This window comes from Scyliorhinus torazame, chromosome 8, assembly GCF_047496885.1.
Source record: "Scyliorhinus torazame isolate Kashiwa2021f chromosome 8, sScyTor2.1, whole genome shotgun sequence".
Classification (NCBI taxonomy): Eukaryota; Metazoa; Chordata; class Chondrichthyes; order Carcharhiniformes; family Scyliorhinidae; genus Scyliorhinus; species Scyliorhinus torazame.
In genome coordinates this window covers 207,924,952-207,949,344 of record NC_092714.1, presented here as the reverse complement: position 1 = coordinate 207,949,344, position 24,393 = coordinate 207,924,952, and the positions used below count along the sequence as shown (strand labels likewise).

The 24,393-nt window shown below is 48.6% G+C and overlaps 1 protein-coding gene across 1 annotated transcript in view; it reads right to left on the bottom strand.

Moving 5' to 3' along the window:
- The window catches only part of atp9a (ATPase phospholipid transporting 9A), a 286,828-nt gene that overhangs the window by 76,290 nt on the left and 186,145 nt on the right, over positions 1 to 24,393 (bottom strand). The window contains exon 21 of the mRNA XM_072514714.1: positions 22,642 to 22,786. Within this exon, the coding sequence (XP_072370815.1) occupies positions 22,642 to 22,786 (145 nt within the window). The remainder of the gene's footprint in view (positions 1 to 22,641; positions 22,787 to 24,393) is intronic.

Sequence of the window (24,393 nt, the reverse complement as noted above, 5' to 3'; positions counted from 1 at the left end):
CAGTTTGCCATCCACTGCTGCATAAAGATGATAGACACTTTATTCCAGGAGTGGGGAGTATATTGCAGTCTGAGTCTAGGGCACTCCCCGAGCACACATGGCCCGACTGCGCCGTGGCATTGTTGCTAGATCGCTCAGGAGGATCACAGCAGGACTCAACTGCTATTCATTGTGACCTTTTGTATCGTGCACAAACACGCCATCATGAGGGTACAAGCCCCATTGCTATCATGAGGCTATAGGCCTCATCGCCATCATGAGGGTACAGCCCCCTCGCTATCATGAGGCTATAGGCCTCATCGCCTGTGAGACTCTACTTTGCAAGTCCTTTTGACTGCTGCCATCGACAGCCAGCATACAGGCTGAACCTACATGACCACGGTGAGGGTGCACCATTTTAGTCAGAGCTTCTCCTGGAGCACTCAAGATGTTTGTGCTGCAATGGGACAGGAAACACTGAGCATCAGTTGCTGCATCATGGTTGGGTCTTCTGATGTTCTTCTGGATTTGTCCACCAGTTCCACACTGGAGAGGGTGGTTTCTAAGCTCTGTGCAAAGCCCTGTGCCTAGTTGGTGCTGGCCTCCTCCATGTGCTCTTTGATGGTGACAACCATCTCTCCCGAGCTGGCCCCTGCAAAACGCTTTTTCCCGTCTTTGTCCAAAACCCACTCGTGTCCACTGACTCTCCACATCAGATCCTGCTTTTGCTACCCTCTGAAATGTGCAGTCTTAGTAGCTGAGCTGGTGTCTGTCACTATGTGGTCGAGTCATGGTGTTTCGTCATCAGTCTCTTTCTTACTCTTGTATTTGTTGCTTTTGCACCACCCACTGGGCATTGGAAAAGATTACGGCAGAAGAATAAGGTCCTGGTGTAGGAAGGTGCAGGGTGCTCGGTGGGGAGAAAGCAAGAAGGGCACACTTATACCATTTGCAGCTTGGGAAGCAGACGATGTTGTGGACAGAAGAGGGAAATGGGATATGGGAAGGAAGATCCGATTCTGTTAGCTCCACTGTATACACTCAGTCATACCTGCATGAACAATGACCAACACATTCCGGGGTTAGGACATGCAGCCGTGCCGGTTCCCACAGGTCAGGTGCTGCTACTTTCCATAATGCCCAACCTTCCCTTATGCACAAGGGAGAGGAAAGTATGTCAGTGAGTGTGATGCCAAGTGTTTGAGTGATGTGCCTGTCACGGTTGAATAGCTGACATCATGTGCAATGAAATGAGGGTGTGAGACTTGCAGCAGTGTTAGGCATGTGCAGATGAGATGAAACTATGAATGTGAGGTATGGTTTGTGTTTGCTGGAAACTAATGGCCAGAACATTCCGACTGTTCACGCTGGCGGGATCTTCTGCTCCCGCTGACACCGCACCCCTACCACGGGTTTCCTGGCAGTGAGGATGCATTCAACGGGAAACCCCATTGACAACAGCGGGATCGTTTCCACAAAACATGCAGCGTGTTGCGAGGAAACTCTCACCCTGTGAGTGCAATGTGGGACCGTGGTGCATTCAGCAGGGTGTGTACCTGGGACTGCAGTTTGTGGAGTGCTTGCCATTCAAAGACACATTAATTTGTATGACATCATTGAAAATCTCTTGGTGCCGTGTACAACACCATGGGGCTGTGCTCCTGTTACTGACTGTGAGCAGCTATTGGCTAACATTACCTTCTCAGAATTTGTCAGAAACTCACTTGGTCCCATGTGGATAGAAGGCCTTGCTCATCATGGGAACCACCTGCATCAAGGTGCTGTTGCTAGAGTGCTCAGAGAACGCTGAAGGCTGCTCAGGAGGCCATTCAGCACAACAAGCCCACACCGGTTCTCTGCACGAGCAATTTAGTTACTTCCATTCCTCTGCCCTTTCCATGTGACCGCACAATTTAGTTTTAACATCAGGTCCTTACCTAGAAGGTGGTATGAGGGGAGAGTTCTCAGGGGCTTTGGGAAAATTGGTCGGTGAGGTGAGGGTGCAGAAAGCAGGGATGGCCTGAAGGTGGGGGTTGGGGAAGAGAGCGGGGCTGCCAATCAAAATGCTCATACATGCAGTCACTCAACAGCACGTGGGCTGCCTGCTGCAAACATGATGACCAGGCAGCACAAAGTTTGCACTAGATGAGAATGGGTTAATCATGCACTGTGATCACCACACCCATTTTCAGGTCTTATCCCATTGTCCTTTCACTGGTTTGATATTTGGAGCTTATCCAAGCTATCTTTCCGATTATCATCTCCTAAATCATTGTAAATATGAGGTCACCGTCAATCTGTATTGATATATATTAGCAAGGTGAAAATGGGAGCTTGTTATGACTAGAATTTAACTGATCGATGGGACCGCACTTTGGTACCAATCTGCATTTAGATTGATTACATTTCAAGCAAAGTAAAGTCTTCATGACCTAATGTAAATGGTCATGAACTGATGAGTGTTATTAAATCTGATTTAATGCAAAGATGCATGAAAACTATAGAACACCCACAATGCAGAAGGAGGCCATTTGGCCCATCGAGTCTGAAGTGACACTTCGAATGGGCACTCTAGCCACGTCCACCCTGCCCTATTCCCGTAACCCTATAATCTAACCTGCACATCCCTGGACAATAAGGGACAATTGAACATGACCAAACCACCGAACCTGCACACATTTGACAATGGGAGGAAACCAGAGCACCCGGAGGAAATCCATGAAGACACGGGGAGAACGCACAAACTCCGCACAGTCACCCGAGATCAGAATTGAGCCCAGGGCCCTGGCGCTGTGAGGCAGCAGTGCTAACCATTATTCCACCATGCTGCCCTGTTATGATCATGGCTAACCATCAAATTCAATACCCTGCTCCCACTTTCTCCACATATCCCTTGATCCCTTTACCCAAAGAGCTATATCTAAATCCTTCCTGAAATCACACAGGGGGCTGGATTCTCCGCAGCCCCGCCCGGAATTGCGGCCGGAGCAGGGGCAGAGAATCCACTTTCAAGCTGTAATCGGGTCAAGCGCCGGTACGGCGATTCTCCGGGCCCCGAACATCGGCGTGATCGCGGAGTACGCCGCGTGGCCGATGGCACATTGCCATCTCCACCGGCCGAGTTCCCAACGGCGTGGAACTAACCACCTATTGCCAGTTGGGATGCTGATGTGGCGGCTGCGGACTCGGTCTGCGGCCGCCTCGGTCAGGGGCGGGGGGATCGGAGGCCAAGGACGGCCTTACAGGTGGCCGGGGATTAGATCTGTGCGGTTTCAGCCTCGGGCACGCAGCTGATTGGGGGGTGGTCTCCTTTCCCTGTGTGGCTCCGCAGTCTGAGTCTGCCATGGAGCTCGCCGCAGCTCCTGGAGGCCGCTGCCGTGCGCATGCGCGGACTCTGAACCTGAAGTACGGGGGCCCGTCTCTGCAGCTAAAGTTGCGAGATTTACTCCGGGTCTCTGTTAGCCCCCTGCAGGGCATTGAATTTGATCAACTTTTTTTGTGGGAATTTCGGGAGTAAAGTTCTACCGTTTTTACGCCGACGTGGGGACATAGTCTCATTTTGGGAAAATCCAGCCCAATGTTTTGGCCTCAATGACTTTCTGTGGTAGTGAATTCTACAGATGCACCACTTTCTGCGTGAAGAATTTCTCCTCACCTCAGTCCTAAAAGGTTTACCCCCTTATCCTCAAACTATAACCCCTAGTTCTGGACTCCTCCACCATCAGGAACATTCTTTCTAAATCTACCATGTCTAATCCTATTAGAATTATATAAGATTCTACGAGATCCCTCTCACTCCTGAACTCCTTAATTCTATATAATCCTAACCGACTTAGTCTCTTCTCATATGACAGTCCTGCGATCCCAGGAATCAGTCTGGTAAACCTTTGCTGCACTTCTTCCATAGCAAGAACATCCTTCCTCAGATAAGGACACCAAAACTGCACACAATATTCGAGGTGCGGCCTCAGCAATGCCTTAAACATCCCTATTCCTATACTCAAATCCTCTTACTATGAAGGTCAACAAACCATTTGCCTTCATTATTGCCTCCTGTCCCTGGGTGCTTACTTTCAGCAACTGATGCACAAGGACTCCAAGGTCTCGCTGAGTATCCACCTCTCTCAATTTACACCCATTCAAACTCTCTCAATTTACACCCATTCAAATAATAAATCTGCCTTCCTACTTTTGCTACCGAAGTGGATAACTTCACATTTATCCACATTATACTGTATCTGCCACGCATATGTCCAGTCACTAATCTCTGAATCCTCCTCACAGCTCACCCTCCGACCCTCCTATTATGCAAATTTGGACATAATACATTTAGTTCTCTTGTCCAATCATGAATATTGTGAGGATCCTTCCTGTTTGTTCCTGTTTATTCCCTTATTTCTCCCTTTCTTTTACTTCTGCTGTTAAATTTTTGATCCATGAACATTTAATGGACATGTGTCTTTAAGGAAAGCAGCCTGCACTTTTAATTCAAACAGAAAGATCCAGACGGCTGTGCTGTTTAAGACTGACATCAGTCATGACTCGGATTGATTGATGTGGCTGGAGGCCAATCACTGGGTCCAGAAAACTGTGCTCTGCCCGGTAACAGGTGGTGATTGAATATTGCCTCACTGGAATGTTTGTCAGAGCCACGAGGTTCCATTTTAGTTTATTTTTTGTTCTGCAGTCTGGGTGGAGGATTCCTACTATTTCTCTCCCAAAAGATCCAACTAAACTCTCTCCATAAGGCCACTGTGAGGACTCTCTCTCTCTCTCTCTCCAGTAGGTCTGGGTGCCATTCTCTTGGAACTGCAAAGGCTTTAGGTTAAACCATGAGCTGAAGGCAAGGTTAAGTGGCTCAAGAAAGAAAAAGGCCTGGAAATAACTTGTGTTTTTTAAAAATTCATTCTTGGGATGTGGGCTTCGCTGGCTGGGCCAGCATTTGTTGCTCAGCCCTATTTGCCCTTGAACGGGCACGGTAGCACAGTGGTAGCACTGTTGCTTCACAGCTCCAGGGTCCCAGGTTCGATTCCCGGTTGGGTCACTGTCTGTGTGGAGTCTGCATAGTCTCCCTGTGTCTGCGTGGGTTTCCTCCGGGTGCTCCGGTTTCCTCCCACAAGTCCCGAAGGATGTGCTGTTAGGTGAATTGGACATTCTGAATTCTCCCTCTGTATACCCAGACAGGCGCAGGAATGTGACGACGAGGGGCTTCTCACAATAACTTCATTGCCATGTAAATGTAAGCCTACTTGTGACAATAAAGATTATTATTCTTTTTAAAAAGAACGGAGTAGACTTCCGGTGGCGTGGGCGAGCAGGGCGGCCGCAGCAACAAGAGCTCCCGCCGGTGGCCGCGATTCACGGCGATTTCAGGGAAATTGCCGAGTCTTCACGCACCCCCCGACTATCGTCGGCCTTAGGGGCCGTCACGAGCAGCCAGCGGGGCCAGTTTAAAAACCGGCGAAGAACCCCGCGCGGGTGTCGGGCGCTGAGGCGCTGGGCCCGGCGTGGCGTCAAGGTCAGAGCAGCGGAGGGCGGAGCTACGAGGAGGCCGAGGCGGCAGGCCCGAGGCCAGGGCACCATGTGGGGAGGCTGCTCCGCGTCGGATGGCTCCCACCTAGAAGGAAGAAAGAAGGCTGAAGCCTGGTCCCAGGGGAGCTCTGGGTGAATGCAGAGGAGAAGGAAAGAAGGTTTAAGGAAGTTTGGTAGAAGATTTTTTTTCTCTCCCCCTTTTTTTTCAAAAAAAGAATAAGTCAGATTGATGAAGGCAGGAGGGTGAAGGGGGAGAGAGGAGAAAAGAAAGAAGATAAAAAACAATAAGCCACGAAAGGATGCGAAGAGCAGCGTCAAAGAAAGGAGGAAACGCGGGTTCGCCGCTGAAGAAGACGAGCAAACGTGTTGACAGGATGGCGGAAGCCGAACTGCAAGGCGGGGCCGCACTACTTACGGTGGAGAAGATGACCGAGGTGATGGCTGTGGAGCTGGAAAAACAGTTTGTGAGGCACATGGAGGCCTTGAGGAAAGAGACGGTGGTCGTGTTGAGGTCATTGGTGGAGGAGGCAATCGGCCCGATGAGGGTGGAGGTGGCAAAGGCATTGGCCGAGGTGAGAGAGCAGGGCAAGAAGATGAAGGAGGTGGAAGAGGCCGTGTCACGACACAGCGACCAGGTCACCTCGATGGGGGACAAGCTGCGGAGGGTGGTGGAGGTTAACAGAGGACTCCGATAAAAGCTGGAAGACTTTGGATTTCGGCGGCAGCGGTGCGCAGGGGCCCTCTGGGAGGTGAGTAGCGACGTTAAAACCACTTACCTTTACAGGAGCAGCCCTTTGGATTTCGGCGGCAGCGGTGCGCAGGGGCCTTCTGGGAGGTGAGTACTTACTTTAAAAAGCCTTGCCTTTACAGGAGCAGCCCTTTGGATTTCGGCGGCAGCGGTGCGCAGGGGCCCTCTGGGAGGTGAGTAGCGACGTTAAAACCACTTACCTTTACAGGAGCAGCCCTTTGGATTTCGGCGGCAGCGGTGCGCAGGGGCCTTCTGGGAGGTGAGTACTTACTTTAACAAGCCTTACCTGGTCCCGTGTCTGTTCTTCTTTTCTGTTTTATTTGTTTTTATATAAGGCGGGAGCCGGAAGTTCGACCCGCGGACCTCTGGGAAGTCCCCCCCCCCGCCCACCCCCAACCAATAAATTCTGGTGGAGAGGAAACCCGAGACACTACACGTGTACTGTCTCCCACCCGCCCTCCTCCTCTAACCTAATAATAAGACCCATTGGTGTAAGGTAAGTGCCATATTATATTATTATTATATTATTAGCATTGTGCAGGTCAAGGTTCGGAGGTGGAGGAGCAGTCTCTGTCAGCGAGAGAACCTGAGAACATCTAAGACACTCAGAAGGTAAGAAAGTGATTTTTACTTATTTTTACTTTTATACCTTTTTTCAAATTGTGTGTGTCGGGGGGAAACTGAAGTGACATCACAGAAGAGCTGTGGCCAGAGTGGCTGGTTGGGATTCTACCCTAAATTGAAAAAAATTTTGAGTATTTGGTAACTAATTAAACATAATAACTTAATTATAATTTAGAGGGATATCTAAGCCAGAGATCGGAGAGTATTATAGTTAGCTATCGCATTTCTATTAGAAATCTAGTGCTAGGAAACAGATAGTTGACAGTAACTTTGACATTTTTATAAAAATATATTTTTTTAAAAAGACAAATTTTAATTTTAATTTTAATTAATTGACGCAATGTCAGTTAGAGGGGTGCTGTGCTCTGACTGTGAGATGTGGCAGGTCCGGGAGGCTTCCAGCGTCCCGGGTGGCTTCATCTGCAGAAAGTGCACCCAACTGGAGCTCCTCACAGACCGCATGGTTCGGTTGGAGCAGCAATTGGATGCACTTAGGAGCATGCAGGTGGCGGAAAGCGTCATAGATCGCAGTTATGTAAATGTGGTCACACCCAAGGTGCAGGCAGAGAAATGGGTGACCACCAGAAAGGGCAGGCAGTCAGTGCAGGAATCCCCTGTGGTTGTCCCCCTCTCGAACAGATATACCCCTTTGGATACTGTCGGGGGGGATAGCCTATCAGGGGAAAACAGCAGCAGCCAGAGCAGTGGCACCATGGCTGGCTCTGATGTTCAGAAGGGAGGGTCAAAGCGCAGAAGAGTAATAGTAATAGGGGACTCTATAGTCAGGGGCACAGATAGGCGCTTCTGTGGACGTGAAAGAGACTCCAGGATGGTATGTTGCCTCCCTGGTGCCAGGGTCCAGGATGTCTCCGAACGGGTAGAGGGAATCCTGAAGGGGGAGGGCAAACAGGCAGAGGTCGTTGTACATATTGGTACTAACGACATAGGCAGGAAGGGGCATGAGGTCCTGCAGCAGGAGTTCAGGGAGCTAGGCAGAAAGTTAAAAGACAGGACCTCGAGGGTTGTAATCTCGGGATTACTCCCTGTGCCACGTGCCAGTGAGGCTAGAAATAGGAAGATAGAGCAGATAAACACGTGGCTAAACAGCTGGTGTAGGAGGGAGGGTTTCCATTATCTGGACCACTGGGAGCTCTTCCGGGGCAGGTGTGACCTGTATAAGAAGAACGGGTTGCATCTAAACCGGAGAGGCATAAATATCCTGGCCGCGAGGTTTGCTAGTGTCACACGGGAGGGTTTAAACTAGTATGGCAGGGGGGTGGGCATGGGAGCAATAGGTCAGAAGGTGAGAGCATTGAGGGAGAACTAGGGAATAGGGACAGTGTGGCTCTGAGGCAGAGCAGACGGGGAGAAGCTGCTGAACACAGCGGGTCTGGTGGCCTGAAGTGCATATGTTTTAATGCAAGGAGCATTACGGGTAAGGCAGATGAACTTAGAGCTTGGATTAGTACTTGGAACTATGATGTTGTTGCCATTACAGAGACCTGGTTGAGGGAAGGGCAGGATTGGCAGCTAAACGTTCCAGGATTTAGATGTTTCAGGCGGGATAGAGGGGGATGTAAAAGGGGAGGCGGAGTTGCGCTACTGGTTCGGGAGAATATCACAGCTGTACTGCGAGAGGACACCTCAGAGGGCAGTGAGGCTATATGGGTAGAGATCAGGAATAAGAAGGGTGCAGTCACAATGTTGGGGGTATACTACAGGCCTCCCAACAGCCAGCGGGAGATAGAGGAGCAGATAGGTAGACAGATTTTGGAAAAGAGTAAAAACAACAGGGTTGTGGTGATGGGAGACTCCAACTTCCCCAATATTGACTGGGACTCACTTAGTGCCAGGGGCTTAGACGGGGCGGAGTTTGTAAGGAGCATCCAGGAGGGCTTCTTAAAACAATATGTAGACAGTCCAACTAGGGAAGGGGCGGTACTGGACCTGGTATTGGGGAATGAGCCCGGCCAGGTGGTAGATGTTTCAGTAGGGGAGCATTTTGGTAACAGTGACCAGAATTCAGTAAGTTTTAAAGTACTGGTGGACAAGGATAAGAGTGGTCCGAGGATGAATGTGCTAAATTGGGGGAAGGCTAATTATAACAATATTAGGCGGGAACTGAAGAACATAGATTGGGGGCGGATGTTTGAGGGCAAATCAACATCTGACATGTGGGAGGCTTTCAAGTGGCAGTTCAAAGGAATACAGGACCGGCATGTTCCTGTGAGGAAGAAAGATAAATACGGCAATTTTCGGGAACCTTGGATGACGAGTGATATTGTAGGCCTCGTCAAAAAGAAAAAGGAGGCATTTGTCAGGGCTAAAAGGCTGGGAACAGACGAAGCCTGCGTGGAATATAAGGAAAGTAGGAAGGAACTTAAGCAAGGAGTCAGGAGGGCTAGAAGGGGTCACGAAAAGTCATTGGCAAATAGGGTTAAGGAAAATCCCAAGGCTTTTTACACGTACATAAAAAGCACGAGGGTAGCCAGGGAAAGGGTTGGCCCACTGAAGGATAGGCAAGGGAATCTATGTGTGGAGCCAGAGGAAATGGGCGAGGTACTAAATGAATACTTTGCATCAGTATTCACCAAAGAGAAGGAATTGGTAGATGTTGAGTCTGGAGAAGGGTGTGTAGATAGCCTGGGTCACATTGTGATCCAAAAAGACAAGGTGTTGGGTGTCTTAAAAAATATTAAGGTAGATAAGTCCCCAGGGCCTGATGGGATCTACCCCAGAATACTGAAGGAGGCTGGAGAGGAAATTGCTGAGGCCTTGACAGAAATCTTTGGATCCTCGCTGTCTTCAGGGGATGTCCCGGAGGACTGGAGAATAGCCAATGTTGTTCCTCTGTTTAAGAAGGGTAGCAAGGATAATCCCGGGAACTACAGGCCGGTGAGCCTTACTTCAGTGGTAGGGAAATTACTGGAGAGAATTCTTCGAGACAGGATCTACTCCCATTTGGAAGCAAATGGACGTATTAGTGAGAGGCAGCACGGTTTTGTGAAGGGGAGGTCGTGTCTCACTAACTTGATAGAGTTTTTCGAGGAGGTCACTAAGATGATTGATGCAGGTAGGGCAGTAGATGTTGTCTATATGGACTTCAGTAAGGCCTTTGACAAGCTCCCTCATGGTAGACTAGTACAAAAGGTGAAGTCACACGGGATCAGGGGTGAGCTGGCAAGGTGGATACAGAACTGGCTAGGCCATAGAAGGCAGAGAGTAGCAATGGAGGGATGCTTTTCTAATTGGAGGGCTGTGACCAGTGGTGTTCCACAGGGATCAGTGCTGGGACCTTTGCTCTTTGTAGTATATATAAATGATTTGGAGGAAAATGTAACTGGTCTGATTAGTAAGTTTGCAGACGACACAAAGGTTGGTGGAATTGCGGATAGCGATGAGGACTGTCGGAGGATACAGCAGGATTTAGATTGTCTGGAGACTTGGGCGGGGAGATGGCAGATGGAGTTTAATCCGGACAAATGTGAGGTAATGCATTTTGGAAGGTCTAATGCAGGTAGGGAATATACAGTGAATGGTAGAACCCTCAAGAGTATTGAAAGTCAAAGAGATCTAGGAGTACAGGTCCACAGGTCATTGAAAGGGGCAACACAGGTGGAGAAGGTAGTCAAGAAGGCATACGGCATGCTTGCCTTCATTGGCCGGGGCATTGAGTATAAGAATTGGCAAGTCATGTTGCAGCTGTATAGAACCTTAGTTAGGCCACACTTGGAGTATAGTGTTCAATTCTGGTCGCCACACTACCAGAAGGATGTGGAGGCTTTAGAGAGGGTGCAGAAGAGATTTACCAGAATGTTGCCTGGTATGGAGGGCATTAGCTATGAGGAGCGATTGAATAAACTCGGTTTGTTCTCACTGGAACGAAGGAGGTTGAGGGGAGACCTGATAGAGGTATACAAAATTATGAGGGGCATAGACAGAGTGGATAGTCAGAGGCTTTTCCCCAGGGTAGAGGGGTCAATTACTCGGGGGCATAGGTTTAAGGTGAGAGGGGCAAGGTTTAGAGTAGATGTACGACGCAAGTTTTTTCCGCAGAGGGTAGTGGGTGCCTGGAACTCGCTACCGGAGGAGGTAGTGGAAGCAGGGACGATAGGGACATTTAAGGGGCATCTTGACAAATATATGAATAGGATGGGAATAGAAGGATACGGATCCAGGAAGTGTAGAAGATTGTAGTTTAGTCGGGCAGCATGGTCGGCACGGGCTTGGAGGGCCGAAGGGCCTGTTCCTGTGCTGTACATTTCTTTGTTCTTTGTTCTTTGTACTTGGAAAACCGCTCAAGGCAGCACAATTTGAGAATTGTGGGCTTGGCCGAAGGGACAGAGTGCCCAAGGCCAACGCAATACTTCGCTAAGAAGTTGGCGGAGCTGATGGGGGAGGGTGAGAGCCCCACCCTGTACGAGCTAGACCGAGCTCATCGGTCATTAAGGCCGAAGCCCAAAGTGAACGAGCCGTCAAGGGCAGTAATTATCTGCTTCCATAAATTTTGCATGAAGGGGAAGGTATTAAGCTGGGCGAAGCAGAAGCGTGAGGTGCTGTGGGATGGTACTGCGGTTCGGATCTTCTAGGACTTGACGGTGGAGTTGGCAAAAAGACGAGCGGCGTTTGGGCGAGTGAAAGCGGCTTTGTACAAGGGGGTGCGATTTGGTGTGGTGTACCCGGCGAAGTTGAGAGTAACACATAACGCCAAAGACGTTTATTTTGAGACAGCGGAGGCGGCTGAGGCGTTCGTGAGGACAGAAGGCTTGAGACAGACGTGAAGAGCGGAACTGGAAGAGAGACTGTGGACTGTGTTTGAGCGGCTGGAGAATGTATAAATGTTACAACTTTCTTTTTACTGATTTGTATTGAAATTTACTTCTCTTTGCATTGTTACAGAGTTCATGTTAATGGCGTTCTGTGTTGCGACGGTTAAATGTTATGTTAGTGAATTGTAGAGGTAGGATTGTTGGGTTTGTTTTGGTGTTTCTTTCTCTGGGACTGGGTGGAAGGTGGCGAGAGGTCTTGGCGGGGGGAGCCACCCGCGCTAGCTAACTAAAGTCAGTTGTGAACGGGGGTGAGGTGAGAGGAGGGCTGCAGACGTTGGAGCCTGGATAGCAGGCTTCAATGGGCCTACGAGGCGAGCGAGAGGGAGGGAAGGGATGGATGTTGGGGGATGTTTTTGTAGGGGCGGTTCTTGTGAGGGGGGGAAGGGGTTCGATGTTAACAATGGACAGGGGCGGATCAGGCTTATGGGGAAGGGCCCGGTGGTATGGTGATGGTGGATAAGAAAGGTGGGGGGGGGGGGGTGAGAGACCCCCAGTAAGGATAATCACGTGGAACGTGAGAGGGCTAGGTGCTCCGGTCAAGAGGTCAAGGGTGCTTAACATCTTAAAAGTTTGAAAGCCGATGTAGCAATGCTGCAGGAGACTCACTTGAGGGTGAAGGACCAGGTGAGACTTAAAAAGGGCTGGGTTAACCAAGTGTTTCACTCCGGATTTGATGGAAGGGCTCGAGGGGTAGCGGTGTTGGTCAGAGGATGGGGACCTGGCGAAGCTGGAAAAGAGGAAGGAACTACAGGCGAGCTTCGACCGACTGTCTACCAGGAAGGCGGTGCGCCAACTAAGACGAGCAAGGGGTGCAGTTTATGAACATGGAGATAAGGTATGTTATATAGAACATGTATGTTAGCAGGTCAGCTCCGGAGGGAGGCAGCGGCTAGGGAAATTCTTCAAGTGAGGGATAGGGCAGGGAAGTTGGTGGTGGCTCCAATGCTGATTAACAAGGTTTTTGAGGAGTTTTATGAGAGGTTGTACAAGTCAGAGCCACTCGGAGGAGACCGTGAGATGCAGGAATTTCTAGATGGGTTGGAGTACCCGAGGCTAGGGGAGGGGGACAGGGCTACATTAGAAGGAGCAATAGTGGAGCAGGAGATAAAGGATGCGATGTTGGGAGGATGCAGTCGGGGAATGTGGCAGGGCCGGATGGGTTTCCGGTGGAATATTATAAAAAATTCAAGGATAGGTTGGCACCCCTGATGGTGGGGATGTTTGAGGAGGCGATAGGGAAGGGGGTGTTGCCGCAAACCTTGGGGCAGGCATCGATTTCACTGTTGCTAAAAAAAATAAGGATCCGACGGAGTGTGGGTCGTATCGGCCCATATCACTTCTGAATGTGGACGCAAACGTGTTGGCAAAGGTACTGGCGGGTAGGCTGGAGGAGTGTCTCCCGAAGGTAATAGGGGAGGATCAGACGGGGTTCGTGAAAGGGAGGCAGCTGTTTTCGAACATTAGGAGGGTTTTGAACGTCGTTATGGCACCGGCGGAAAGAAAGGAAACAGAGGTGGTTGTGGCATTGGACGCCGAGAAGGCGTTTGATCGGGTAGAATGAGGGTACCTGATGGCAGTGCTGGAGAGGTTTGGGATTGGACCAAGGTTTGTGAACTGGGTAAAGCTATTATATAAGGAGCCGAAGGCGAGTGTCCGCACAAATAATATCAGTTTGAGATACGTTTCTCTCCACCGTGAAACGAGACAGGGATGTCCTATGTCCCCCCTGCTGTTTGCACTCGCGATTGAGCCGTTGGCCATCGCATTGAGAAGTTCGGGAGCATGGAAAGGAATAGTGCGGGGGGGGATAGAACATAGGGTGTCCTTATATGCCGACGACTTGCTGCTGTATGTGTCGGACCCGAGTGCGACGATAGGAGGAATATTGGAGCTACTGCGGGTATTTGGGTCTTTCTCGGGGTACAAGCTGAACCTGGACAAGAGTGAGTATTTTGTGGTGTCTCGGCCAGGGGTGGGGGCAGTGGTGGGAGGGGCTGCCATTCCGTAGGGCAGGGACTCATTTTAGGTATCTGGGGGTGCAGGTTGCCCGGGAGTGGAGGAGGCTTCGCAGGTACAACATCACTAGTTTGGTGGGGAGAGTGAAAGCCGATCTGGCAAGGTGGGATGGCCTTCCTCTGTCACTGGCGGGTCGGGTAGAGGCGGTTAAAATGAATGTGTTGCCGCGATTTCTGTTTATTTTTCAATGCCTACCGATTTTCCTGCCAAATTCTTTTTTCAGGGAGATTGTGGGAAGGATTACCTCATTCATATGGGAGGGAAGGTGGCCAGAGTGAGAAAGGTGCTGCTACAGAGGGGAAGGCAGGCAGGGGGTTTGGGTCTCCCGAACCTGTTGTACTACTACTGGGCGGCGAATGTGGAGAAGGTGCGGAGCTGGGACAGAGGGGTTGATTCTCAGTGGGTCAGAATGGAGGAGAGTTTGTGCAGGGGGTCGGGGCTGAAGGCACTTGCAACAGCGCCGCTGCCGATAGCTCCGGGGAAATATTCAGGGAGTCCGGTAATAATAGCTTCATTGAAAATCTGGAGGCAGTTTCGTCAACACTTGGATTGGATTGGATTGGATTTGGATTGTCACGTGTACCGAGGTACAGTGAAAAGTATTTTTCTGCGAGCAGCTCAACAGATCATTAAGTACATGAGAAGAAACGGGAATAAAAGAAAATACATAATAGGGCAACACAACATATACGATGTAACTACAAAAGCACTGGCATCGGATGAAGCATACAGGGTGTAGTGTTAATGAAATCAGTCCATAAGAGGGTCATTTAGGAGTCTGGTGACAGTGGGGAAGAAGCTGTTTTTGAGTCTGTTCGTGCGTGTTCTCAGACTTCTGTATCTCCTGCCCAATGGAAGAAGTTGGAAGAGTGAGTAAGCCTGGTGGGAGGGATCTTTGATTATACTGCCCGCTTTCCCCAGGCAGCGGGAGGTGTAGATGGAGTCAATGGATGGGAGGCAGGTTCGTGTGATGGACTGGGCGGTGTTCACGACTCTCTGAAGTTTCTTGCGGTCCTGGGCCGAGCAGTTGCCATACCAGGCTGTGATGCAGCCTGATAGGATGCTTTCTATGGTGCATCTGTAAAAGTTGGTAAGAGTCAATGTGGACATGCCGAATTTCCTTAGTTTCCTGAGGAAGTATAGGCGCTGTTGTGCTTTCTTGCAGGATTGAGGGAGCTGGAAGCGAAGTATGGGCTAGAGCAGGGAGAAGTGTTTAGGTACATGCATGTTCGGGATTTTGCCAGGAAGGAGATACAGAGCTTCCCAGAGGAACCGGCCTCCACATTGCTGGAGGAGGTGTTGACGACAAGGGGACTGGAGAAGGGGGCAGTGTCAGCGATGTACGGAGCTATTTTGGAAGAGGATAAGGCACCACTGGAAGGGATCAAAGCAAAGTGGGAGGAAGAGCTGGGAGAGGTTATAGAGCAGGGGGTCTGGTGAATGCCTCCACCTCATGTGCAAGGTTGGGGCTGAGACAGCTGAAGGTGGTATATAGAGCGCACCTCACGAGGGCGAGGATGAGCCGATTTTTTTGAAGGAGTAGAGGATGTGTGTGAGCGTTGCGGGGGGGGCTCATCACGTTCATATGTTTTGGTCCTGTCCAAAGCTAGGGGAGTACTGGAAGGAGATGTTTAGGGTAATTTCCAAGGTGGTGCGTGTGAAACTGGACCCGGGTCCCCAAGAGGCCATATTCGGGGTGTCGGACCAGCCAGGGTTGGAAACGGGTGGGGAGGCAGATGTCATAGCCTTCGCCTCGTTGATCGCCCAAAGGCGGATCCTGCTGGGATGGAGAGCAGCCTCTCCACCCAGTGCCCTGGCATGGCGGGGGGACCTGTTGGAATACTTGACCCTTGAGAAGGTTAAGTTCGAACTGAGGGGAAGCTCGGAGGGGTTCTACAAGTCATGGGCACTATTTATTATGCACTTTCAAGAACTGGATAGCATCGAACATTAGTTGGGGGGGCGGGGGGGAGGCGCTGTGTAGATTAAGGGTGACTACGGGTAATCCCTTATTCCTTTTTGTCATTTGTTTATGTAAACATGCGGGCTGATGTTTGGGGGTTGGTGGGGGGATAGGATCGTTGTTATTATGGGGATTGACATATCTTGCTGATTATTGTTTATTGTTGATGGGTGTAAATGCGGGAGAAAATGTGAAAAAGGAGAATAAAATTATTTAAAAAGAACTGAGTAGCCATTTCAATGGGAGAAGTTAAGAGTCAACCACATCGCAGTGTGGGTATGGAATCACATCCAGGCCAGACAGGTAAGGATGGCAGATTTCCTTCCCTGAAGGAACCAGATGGCTTTTTACAACAATCAGCAATGGTTTATTAGTCATCATTAGACTTTTAATTTAATTCAAATTTCACCATCTGCCATGATGGTATTTGAACCCAGACCCCCAGAGCATTCCTCTGGGTCTCTGAGTTACTTGTCCAGTGACAATACCACACTTCCACCACCCCCTGACTATTGGACAAGTTGGACTGGAATTAACCATGCACCTGCCCAGTGTGTCTATTCAATATAATATGAACAGTTGGGGTCCTTGCACAGATTCCTGTGGTACCCTACTAGTCATTGCCTGCCAATCGGAAAAATACCTATTTATTCCAACTCTTTGCTTCCTGCCTGCTAAGCAGTTTTCTATCCATCTCAAGACACTACCCTCCCATGCACTTTAACTTTACATAGTAATCTGCTTTGTGAGACCTTGTTGAAAGTTTTCTAAATAAACCACATTTCAAACCACAGATTCTCCCTGGTCAACTCTACAAGTTATATCTTCAAAACATTCCAGTAGATTTGTCAAGCATGATTTCCATTTCATAAATCCATGCTGACTTTGTCTGATTATACCGCTGCTTCCAAATACTGGGCTATGAAATCCTTGATAATGGACTAGCAATTTCCCTAACATTGACGTTAGGCTCACTGGTCTATAGTTTGCTGTTTTTTCTCTACCTCCCTTTTTGAATAGCGGGCTTACATTAGCTACCCTCCAATCTGTAGGAACCATTCCAGAATCCAAAGAATTTTGGAAAATGATCATCAACGGATCCACTAGGGCCACTTCCTTAAATAGTCTGGGATGAAGATTATCAGGCCTTGTAGATTTATCTGCCTTCAATCCTATTAATTTCCCCCAAACCATTTCTCTACTAATACTAATTTCCTCAACTCCTCTCTGAAACTTGTGTTTCTCAGAACGTACGATATGTTATTTATGATTATCTTTGTGAAGACTAAAGCAAAGTACAAATTTAGTTCCTCAGCCATTTCTTTGTTTCCCATTATGAATTCCCTCATTTCTGATGGTAAGGGGCCTACATTAATTTTTGTCAATCTTTTTCTGTTTACATATTTATAGAAACTTTTACAGTCAGTTTTTATGTTCCACTAGCTTACTTCCACACTCTTATTTTCCCCTTCTTAATCAATCCCTTGTTCCACCTTTGCTGAATTTTAAACTGTTCCCAGTCCTCAGGTCTATTGCTGTTTCTTGCTTACTTGTGTGCTTCTTCTTTAAATCCAATACTATCTCTAATTTCCCTTGTAATCCATGGCATAGCCACAGTTCCCTTTCCCCTCTTTTGCCAAATAGGCATAAACAACTTTTGGAGTTCACCGATTTGTTCCTTGAATGCCTACCATTGCTTATGCACTGTCTTTCCTTTCAGTAATGTTTCCCAGCCCAGCATAGCCAACTCATGCCTCATACTATCATAGTTACCTTGATTGAGATTCAGGACCCTGGTCTCAGAAGCAACCACCTCACTATCCACCTTGATAAAGAATTCTATCATATTATGGTCACTCATCCCCAAGGGTTCCCTCAACTAGACTGCCAACTAATCCTTTCTCATTGCACAACACCAAGTCCAGGATGGCATGTTCCCTTGTTGGTTCCTCACCATATTGGCCCAGAAAACCATCCCCTATACCCTCCAGAAATTCCTCCTCTATTGTACTGTGACTAATATGACTCACCCAATCTATGTGCAGATTAAAATCACCCATAATCATAGATGCTCCTTTATCACATGCATCTCTGATTTCCTGTCTAATGCTATTCCCAACATTACCACTACAGTTTGGTGGTAATGCTGTCAAAATATTTCCTGAACACACTCTTGGAACCCTTGCCTCTCTCGGCTCTTTACACTACTGCTATTCCAGTCACCTCCTCGAAAAATTCAATCAAATTTGGAAAACATGATCTCCCTTTGACAAAGCTATGCTGACTATCCTTGATTAAACCTTGCCTCCCCAAGTGGAGATTAATTATGTCCCTCAAAATGTTTTTGAATAGGTTCCTTATCTCTTAGAAATTAGACTCACTGGCCTGTAATTTTGTGGTTTATTCCTACCCCTTCTTGAATAATGGTACCACATTAGCTGTCCTCCAGTCCTCTGGCATCTCTCCTGTGGCCAGAGATGATTTGAAAATTGTCAGAGCCTCTGCAATGTCCTCCCTTGGCCGTGCACAGCAACTGGGATATATCTCATCTGTGCTTGGGGCTCCACTTTTAAGTCTGCTAAAACTGTTAATACCACCTCTCTCTCAATGTTAATTTGTTCCAGTATATCACAGTCCCCCTCCCTGATTTCTATACCTACATTGTCATTCTCCACAGTGAACACCGATTCGAAGTACTCATTTAAACCTCACCTACATCTTCTGGTTCCACACACAGATTGCCATGTTGGTCCCTGGTCATCCTCTTGCCTTTAATAGACTTTTGAAACATCTCTGAATCTCCCCCTTCTATCTCCCTTTGATTGTTTGGGGGCCTATCGTACACTCCCAGCAATGTGATTGTCCCATTTTTGTTTCTAAGTTCTACCCTTATGGCCTTATTTGAGGAAGCTTCTAAGAAATCAGTTTTCCTTACTACAGTAGTTGACTCCTTGATGAATATTGTGACACTATCACCTCTTTTACACCCCCCCCCATCTTGCCTGAAGATTCTATACCCCGGAATATTGAGATGCCAGTCTTGCCCCTCTTCAACCATATCTCAGTGATAGCAATAATATCATATTCCCATGTGTTATTCAACACCCTCAACTCATCTACCTTACTCGCAAGACTCCTTGCATTAAAATAAATGGAATCCAGCCTTGCCATACTACTCCCTTGTGCCTTAACTTGTCTATAGTCATGCTGCCTTTCAGACTGACTTGGTTTTCTTCTATATTTAGCTGTGCATCACCCCCTACTCTACCTCCATTCCATATCTCATCCCCTGCCAAATTAGTTCAAACCCTCCCCAATAGCACTAGCAAAACTACCCACATGGATGTCAGTTCCGTTCTGGTTCACGTGCAATCCATCCAACTTGTACAGGTCTCACCTTCCCCAGAAATGGACCAGGTGATCCAGCAGTCTAAAAAACCTTTGTCCTACTCTATTCAGCCATGCATTTATCTGCTCTATACTCCTATTCCTACACTCACTGGCATGTGGCACTGGGAGTAATCCAGAGAATATAACCTTTGAGGTTCTGCTTTTCAATCTGCTACCAAGCTCCCTAAATTCATTTTGCAGGTACACATCCATCTTTCTACTTATATCATTGGTACCTATGTGAACCATGGCCTATGTCTGTTCACCCTCCTCCTTCAGAATGCCCTGCAATAATTCAGTAACATCCCTGATCCTGGCACCAGGGAGGAAACACACCATCCTAGAGTAATGTCTGCGGCTGCAAAAATGCCTGTCTGCACCCCTCACGATTGAGTCACCTACCACTGTTGCTCATCCATTCTTACTCCTCCTCCCTGTGCAGCTGAGCCACCCACAATGCCTTGAACTTGGCTTTGGCTGCACTCCCCAGAGTAATCGTCACTTCGACCATTTGCCGACACAGAAAAATGCTTCTTGCGTGAGGTGCATTCTGGGCTTTTCTAACTATCTGCCTCTCTACCTTCTTCTGACTGGTGGTCACCCATTCCCACTCTGACTGCACTTCCTTAAGCTGGGGTGACTACGTCTATAGACGTGCTAACCATTTAACTCTCACCCTCGAGGATCAACCTCAGTGTCTCCAGCCGATGCTCAAACTGCGAAACTTGGAGCTCAAGTTGGTCAAACCAGTGGCACTTCCTGCACATGTGGTCATCCAGACTGCAAGGAACTTCTATGAATTCCCACATGCTGCAGACAGTACAACACACAGGACTGACCTCCCCTGCCACAACTTTAGCTACAAGAATTAAAACTTATGCCCAGTAGATTTATTTTGTGGTTGTGATATTACGAGCCCATTTACACCACACACAAAAATAAAGTCAGGCACTGTGAACCTGACAGTTCGTGACCAGTGCACCTAGTAATATTTAATTTTTTCCTGCTGCGCACATTTGATTAGCGAGTCAGCCAGTTTAGATCCCATCTATTACCTTAAAATAGTTTGACACAAACAGGCCACGTTCAATGAACCCCAGATTACCATTTTCATGGTTTCAGCAAATGCTTTTGAACTAAAGCTACAAAATGCAAAGTTTTGTGCCAAATTTATTAGATCAATCAATAATCATAAAGAAGCATAAAAAAAGATTATGGCAGAGAAGGAAGCGAGTCGGCCTATTTTCCGTGCCAGCCAAAAATGAGGTGTTTAGCCTCATCCCACTTTTCAGCTTTTGGTGTGTAACCCTGTAGATTACAGCACTTCAAGTGCATTTCCAAGTACTTTCTAATGTGATTGAAGATTTATGCATCTACCACCCTTTCCGAACCTTTCACTACTCTCTGGGTGAAAACATTTCTCCTCAGCTGCCTTCAAATACATCTGCCAATTACTTTATAACTATAACCCGGGTAATAATAATCTTTTATTGTCACAAGTATGAAGTTACTGTGAAATGCCCCGAGTCGCCACATTCCGGCGCCTGTTTGGATAAGCAGGTACGGGAATTGAAGGCTGCTGGCCTTGTTCTGCATTACAAACCAGCTGTCTGGCCCACTCTGTAAAAGGAAATAGGTGCTTTTTAATCTTTAATTTTACACATTTTATCGCAACCTCCTCTGTTCCTTAGAAAATAATCCCACACTATCCAATCCTTCCTCGTGGCTAAAATTCCCCAATTCAGGCAACATCTCCCATTTTGGCCTCTGTATTCCAACCACATTCTTCCTGTAACTCAGTGGCCAGAATTGAACACATTGGGCGAAATTCTCCCCCAACGGCGGGATGTCCGCCGACTGGCGCCAAAGACGGCGCCAATCAGACGGGCATCGCGCCGGCCCAAAGGTGCGGAATGCTCCGCATCTTTGGCGGCCTAGCCCCAACATTGAGGGGCTAGGCCGACGCCGGAGGGATTTCCGCCCCGCCAGCTGGCGGAAATGGCGTTTATTGCCCCGCCATCTGGCGGAAATGGCATTTGTTGCCCCGCCAGCTGGCGCGGAAATGCGGCGCATGCGCGGAAGCGTCAGCGGCCGCTGTCAGTTTCCCGCGCATGCGCAGTGGGGAGAGTCTCTTCCGCCTCCGCCATGGTGGAGGCCGTAGCGGAGGCGGAAGGGAAAGAGTGCCCCCACGGCACAGGCCCGCCCGCGGATCGGTGGGCCCCGATCGCCAGCCAGGCTACCGTGGGGGCACCCCCCGGGTCAGATCGCCCCGCGCACCCCCCCAGGACCCCGGAGCCCGCCCACGCCGCCTGGTCCCGCCGGTAAATACCAGCTTTGATTTACGCCGGCGGGACAGGCAATTTCTGGGCGGGACTTCGGCCCATCCAGGCCGGAGAATTGGGCGGGGGGTCCCGCCAACCGGCGCGGCCCGATTCCCGCCCCCGCCCAATCTCTGGTACCGGAGACTTCGTCAACCAGCGGGGGCGGGATTCACGGCGGCCAACGGCCATTCTCCGACCCGGCGGGGGGTCGGAGAATGACGCCCATTACTCCAGTTGTGGCCAAACTCATGTTTTATCCAGTCCTAGCTCCCTTTCTTTTTTATAAAAATTTAGAGTACCCAATTCATTTTTTCCAATTAAGGGGCAATTTAGCGTGGCCAATCCACCTAGCCTGCACATCTTTGGGTTGTGGGGGCGAAACCCACGCAAACACAAGGAGAATGTGCAAACTCCACACGGACAGTGACCCAGAGCCGGGATCGAACCTGGGATCTCGGCGCCGTGAGGCCACAGTGCTATCCCACTGCGCCACCATGCTGCCCTATTCCTAGCTCCCTTTTTAACTGTAATTTTAGTACTACTGAATTTCTGGTCTACCAAACAGTCTAAGTTACTTTGGTACTGTGGGATTTTGCTGCAATTGATTTATACAGCTAAAGCATGACATGGGTGGAATGGTGGCGCAGTGCTTAGCCCTCTGCCTCACAGCACTAGAGACCCGGGTTCAATTCCGGCCTAGGGTAACTGTCTGTGTGGAGTTTGCACTTTTTCCCTGTGTCTGCGTGGGTTTCCTCCGGATGCTCTGGTTTCTTTCCACAGTCCAAAGATGTGCACATTTGGTGGATTGGCCGTTCTAAATTTCCCCTTACTGTTCAGGGACATACAGGTTAGGTGGAGTTACGGGGAATGGACCTAAGTCGGGTGCTCTTTCAGAGAGTCGGTGCAGATTCAATGGGCCAAATGGTCTCCTTCTGCACTGTAGAGATTCTACGAATCTACATTGGATGGTGTAAATAGGCGACTGCTGAGTTGTAGAGGTAGCTTAATCCTCGAACACTCGGCCACATAACTAGTCACAAACTACACTATGGTGCACAATAAAACACAGAATGTAGCAGGAAGTCGGGGAGAGTGTGAGAAAGAAAGGCAGCAAGAAGGAACACAAGAAATAGAGAATGAACACAGTGCAGCAGCATTCTTTTATCAAGTGGTTTGACATTCATTGTCTAAGCATCTTGCCCATAGTGGAAAACAACAACAAGGTTCGTGGTTTCTCACCTACTGCACATGTTAATTTGCGAGTCCTCTGCTGCAGCAGGCGTATGATTTGAGCTTTCTGTGTCGGAGCACATCGACAGCAGACTACAGCAGGGCACTGACAGGCCAGCTCCATGAACTCATACTCGTAGAACTTCAGGCATACCTACAGGAGAATGAAAACAGAGGGAGGTGCTCCCAATAGCAACATATTCAATGTGATTTAGATTCATATACTGAGATTAACATTGATAAAATAGTACTTAATGCAAAACATTTTGTCAAGCAAAATCACCAGGACTTTCTGTTAGAAGTACAATCACAATCCTGCCATTTACAACAGTTCCAATGGGCGACACCATTTTATGTCAAAGACCTTTAGGCTTTGCAAGCCAGCCACATTCCACACTATAGTTCTTTATTTTTATAGTAAACTTTATTAATGTCACAAGTAGGCTTACATTAACACTGCAATGAAGTTACAGTGAAAGTCCCCTAGTCGCCACAACTCCGCCGCCTGTTCGGATACACTAAGGGAGAATTTAGAATGTCCAATTCACCTAACAAGCACGTCTTTCGGGATTTTGTTGGAGGAAACCAGAGCACCCAGAGGAAACCCACGCAAACACGGGGAGAACATGCAGACTCCGCATAGACAGTGACCCAAGCCAGGAATCGAACCAGGCCCTTGGCGCTGTGAAGCAACAGTGTTAACCACTGTGCTACCATGCCGCCCTCACCTCATTTCATGCTAAAGCTCCCCCTGGTGTACCCATTTAAAAAAAAATATTCTTTAATGGGATGTGGGTGTCGCCGGCAAGGGCAGCACAGTAGCATTGTGGATAGCACAATTGCTTCATAGCTCCAGGGTTCCAGGTTCGATTCCCGGCTTGGGTCACTGTCTGTGCGGAGTCTGCACATCCTCCCCGTGTGTGCGTGGGTTTCCTCCGGGTGCTCCGGCTTCCTCCCACAGCCCAAAGATGTGCAGGTTAGGTGGATTGGCCATGCTAAATTGCCCTGAGTGTCCAAAATTGCCCTTAGTGTTGGGTGGGGTTACTGGGTTATGGGGATAGGGTGGAGGTGTGGACCTTGGGTAGGGTGCTCTTTCCAAGAGCCGGTGCAGACTCGATGGGCCGAATGGCCTCCTTCTGCACTGTAAATTCTCTGATTCTATGATTTGTTATACATCCCAAATTACCTTGAACCAGGTGCCCTGCCAGGCCATTTCGCAGTCACCCTTATTGCTGTGGGATTGGAGTCCGCCTAACCAGGTAAGGATGGCTAATTGCCTTCCCTAAAAGGGGAATTAGTTAACCAGATGGATTTTTCATGACAATTCCTGATAGTTTCATGGTCACCGTTACTGAGACAAACTTTCAATTCCAGGCATTTCATTTTATGAATTTAAATTCCAGCAGTTGCCATGGTGGGATTTGAGCCGGTGTCCCCAGAGCATTCTTTTAGACCGCTGGATTTTAGTCCAGTAACATTACTGCTGAACCCCCATTTTCCACATGTTTTGATGAAGAAACAATGGTGGATTAACAATTGAAAAAGGTCTCCCTCCAAATGCTTCAATTGGCATCTATCCTCCAGAGTTAAGAGCTGTCAATTTTCAGCTGACCACTTCAAAATCACTCAAGCATGAAAGGGGTGGGGAGGGGGGGGGGGTGGAGGGGAGGGTTGGAATGCAGTTAGCTCTCTTTGAAGTGGTCCCTGTTTATAAATATTGTAATTGGAGCACCACAGAGTTACTGAACCTTGAACGAAGAT